This window comes from Limulus polyphemus, unplaced genomic scaffold (assembly GCF_000517525.1).
Source record: "Limulus polyphemus unplaced genomic scaffold, Limulus_polyphemus-2.1.2 Scaffold8, whole genome shotgun sequence".
Classification (NCBI taxonomy): Eukaryota; Metazoa; Arthropoda; class Merostomata; order Xiphosura; family Limulidae; genus Limulus; species Limulus polyphemus.
The window spans coordinates 1,148,465-1,149,784 of record NW_013665618.1 but is presented as its reverse complement, the minus strand read 5'-3'; the positions used below and the strand labels follow the sequence as shown (position 1 = coordinate 1,149,784).

The window sequence follows — 1,320 nt, the reverse complement described above, 5'->3', positions numbered from 1 at the left end:
TATTTTATGAAAAGTCAACTCTTATGCTGTTATTGACTTTGTCGCATGTCATTTAATTTGGCAAATACTTTCTTAACGTTTTAACCAGAGAACTTCTAGGTCTTTTACTGATGAATTACAGTCTTATGGCAGCCAAAGTTATGTAAGGGGATGTGAATAGCACAATGGGGTGAGATATAATTTTTCTTGATCAGTTTTCATCGTAAACACTGATGTCCAAAACTCACCACACCCAAACGGAATGTTAAGTCGACCAGAAGAGTGGGGGTTATAGCTTTTGTTTTTACCTAGGTTTTACGGATGGCGGTGCTTTGTTTAGTAATGTCTTAGTGCAATATGACTTGTTTTGGACAAAAAGGATATTGATAAAGAACATGTACTTGAAACGTAACAATATAGGTCCCCAAGTGTCTTTTCTGCTTTAGGTCAACAACACGAAAAACTTGCCTTTATTTTCTCCTCCATGTCGCTCATACCTGTATCAGGTTAGTTTATAACCCACAAATAGCTACGATATAAGTTGGTGGCCAGTTCTGGGGCAATACTGAGTTTAATTATTGTTTTCTGTTGAACCAATCATATGAAAGAGAAATCTAAAAAAGCTTCTCACAGAATATATTATTTTTTATATAGAAAACTGGGTATAAATATGAGTAAACTCAGGTGAAGTATCACAATTTCAACCACAGTTGAAAATAACAACCAGGAAATCACAAGATGAAGACTGTAAGTATTTTATTTACATTTGTGAAACAAGCTATTTTATGTAACTACTTAAAGTTGAATCGTTGCTTTATAGTAGTTTGTTTTCAAACTTTTAAATCAGATGTGTTATATTAATTATACATATATCTAGAGTGTCTCAGAAGTCCGTACTGATGGTCATTCTATTATTTATAATCGATATCTCAATATTTGTTTTTTCACATAAATGAAAATGTATGTAATGGGTGACTATACAGATCACGAGAAAGTGTGCCTGTAAGTGCTTATGATATGTGTAAACAAGTTAGTCGCATGCAAATTGAATAGTTGTCAAAATACAGGTTAACAGTGAATTTTGCCTAGGAGCACGGAGCTTTGAGATACTCTGTATATCACAAAATTTCATAATTTAGTACTTACACTGACCTAATTTTACAGCTGATTCTCGTGGCCATTCTCTTTATCGGCGCTGTTTTCGCTGAGAAGAAGGAGGAACTCAAGGAATCTGAGTCATACGCTTATCCCGTAGGCTACCACGGCTATGGCTATTCACCCTATGGTTATGGTGGTTATGGCCATGGATATGGTGGCTATGGTCACGGATATGGTGGTTAT

General features: G+C 35.2%; 1 protein-coding gene across 1 annotated transcript in view; it reads left to right on the top strand.

The window, feature by feature from the left end:
• Nucleotides 1–946: 946 nt before the first annotated feature.
• LOC106477941 (prisilkin-39-like) overlaps nucleotides 947–1,320 on the top strand; it is a 6,253-nt gene continuing 5,879 nt past the window's right edge. Inside the window, exons 1-2 of the mRNA XM_013938468.1 lie at nucleotides 947–981; nucleotides 1,119–1,312. Of these exons, the coding sequence (XP_013793922.1) occupies nucleotides 947–981; nucleotides 1,119–1,312 (229 nt within the window). The remainder of the gene's footprint in view (nucleotides 982–1,118; nucleotides 1,313–1,320) is intronic.